The sequence below is a fragment of the Littorina saxatilis genome, linkage group LG7 (genome assembly GCF_037325665.1).
Source record: "Littorina saxatilis isolate snail1 linkage group LG7, US_GU_Lsax_2.0, whole genome shotgun sequence".
In the NCBI taxonomy this organism is placed as follows: Eukaryota; Metazoa; Mollusca; class Gastropoda; order Littorinimorpha; family Littorinidae; genus Littorina; species Littorina saxatilis.
Window position 1 is genome coordinate 48,069,367 of NC_090251.1, and position 2,500 is coordinate 48,071,866.

At 39.4% G+C, this 2,500-nt stretch overlaps 1 protein-coding gene across 1 annotated transcript in view; it reads right to left on the reverse strand.

Annotated features, from left to right (window-relative positions):
* The window catches only part of LOC138971662 (uncharacterized), a 16,256-nt gene that overhangs the window by 6,246 nt on the left and 7,510 nt on the right, over positions 1–2,500 (reverse strand). Inside the window, exon 4 of the mRNA XM_070344430.1 lies at positions 1,685–1,830. Within this exon, the coding sequence (XP_070200531.1) occupies positions 1,685–1,830 (146 nt within the window). The remainder of the gene's footprint in view (positions 1–1,684; positions 1,831–2,500) is intronic.

The window sequence follows — 2,500 nt, forward strand, 5'->3', positions numbered from 1 at the left end:
AATGTTTTAGCAGTCAGACCGGAACCATTTTTTGTTGATCAGCTAAACATAAACAAGACACAGTGCAATGCAAATTTGAATTAACATTATCAGCGTGACTTGATCTAAAGAATGACACGTCAAATGTTGTCAGATAATATGTACGTCATTTCCCTTCTGACTAGCGTTGATTCTGAATGTGTCGCGCTTTGTTGGACAAGAAAAATATCAAAGCAACTAAATCGAATGCTTAACATGGTGTATCGTGAAAGGATTGTTGTGTGAGCGCATTTCACCAGTTAATATTCATCACGTCGCGTGGGTGATTGGCTGACCCAGGTCACGAGAATACTTTGACTGACAGGCATAATCATGTAGGAGCAATCCAGTTCCCATTGCGGCTGTTCTGTGTAATTCGCGTCGTCGCTTCGACATTTCTGTTGGTTGAAATAAACAGTAATAAAACCTTTATTTCTAATATGCTGACTGTTAGTATAAGTTATTTCTAATGTGCTGACTGTTAGCAAATGATAACAGACATGTCGAGAAAAAAGATATCAAGCATGAGCTTTATAGGCGAATGCTGATATCGTTTGTGAGACATGTCTGTTATCATTTGCTAACAGTCAGCATATTAGAAATAACGGTTTTATTACCGTTTAATTCGACCAAAAGAAATTTCGAAGCGACCCCGCGAATTGGACAGAACAGCCGCAATTGGGAACTGGAGCGCTCCTACCTGATTATGCCTGTCAGTCAAAGAATTCTCGTGACCTGGGTCAGCCAATCAGAGTAACACACCTTACGTGATGAATATTCACAGGTCAAATGCGTTTGACACACAACAAACCATGTTGAACATGCGTTTCGGTTGCTTCGTTTTTTCTTGTTGAACAGAGAGCGACAGATTTAGAACATACTCCAGACGGATGGGAAATGACGTAAAGATACATTTGACGTAAAGCGAGTGACCCAATTTCACTTCATTTTCCGAACTTTGATAATTTAGATGTCAAGTGAGTGAGTCGGCATTGCACACTCAGAGGATGGGCGGTGCCTCGCTGTTCCGTAAAGCACCCACCGACAAAACTCGCTTTTCGGTATTTTTTTTTAGATAAAGCGAGTTTTTTTTCTGATAGCATTTGAAGTGTCATTCTTTAGAATAAATCATACTGATATTGCTGATTTAAATTTGTACTTTGTCTTGTTCATTTTTAGCTTGATAAACAAAAAGGGTCCCTGCCTGAACGTTCTAACATTTAGAGGGTCACCTAGAATCCGTCCTGATTGGTCAAAAAGTCATATGGGGCACTGAATTGGTAATAACAAATGATAACAGGCATGTCTCATGAATGATATCAACACTCGCCTGACGGCTCCTGCTTGATATTCTCTTTCACGACATGTCTGTTATCATTTGCTAACAGTCAGCATATTCGAAATTACTTATAATGACAGACATGTCTCAAAAATGATAATTATCATCATTCGCCCGTCGGCTCATGCTGTTATACATGCCACGATATGTCTGTTAACATGGGGATATCATCTCGAAGAATGCACATGTACAATTTCATAAGCATGTGTCCTGTAGCTTTCCTGGGACTGCTCTCTTTCACACACACACACACACACACACACACACACACACACACACACACACACACACACACACACACACACACACACACACACACACACTGACCGTCCAGATAACATCGACAGGGGGGTGACCAAAGTCCACAAAACGACCGCAGCGTAACTGCAAAGTCCAGTCCTCTATGACGTCATCCCAAATTGCGTCACTCATGGTGATGAGGAATGCGTCGTTTTGTACTGCTGGAGCTCTGTCTGGAAAGAAGAACAATGACGTGTGATCAGTATGAAAGTGTATTATCTGACAACTATACTGTATTTTAATGAGTTGCTCTGAATCAGACGTATTTGCCATTTTGACTGTACCCATCATTTGTAGTCTTTCTTTGTTTTTCTTTGTGTTGGGGGAACCTCAGTTGTATGCAGGTTTTCAAACCTTATTTTTTGCCTCTCATTTTGATTTTTTTTTTATGTGCGGGGAGCTTTTGTCTTTATTGGCCTTGTGGTTTATATATTGTACTGCCTGAAGGTTAACAAGTTTGCGTGATGGGAAGCCCAGCAAGGCTGTTTCTACATTCCATGCTAATATTGACATCAAATTAACCCTATACACAATATCAGACCAAATATCACGTGTTGTATGGCACTGAACAAAGAAATGTTCAATATAATCTATTTCATCAGGACAATGTGTACAAACATGTTATGATCAATACATATTTTGTATAACGTTATGTTGGTGGGGTAAATATGCCAGTGTCTATGGGTATTTTCAACATTACACATATGGAACAACAGATTTACACAACAGGGATTCTTATCATCTTTATCTTACATAAACTCTTGAAACATTCGAGTTTTAACCAAATCTTCCCCATTAAAAAACGAGACATTTCCGAATTGTAAGAAAACCAGCACACGATCT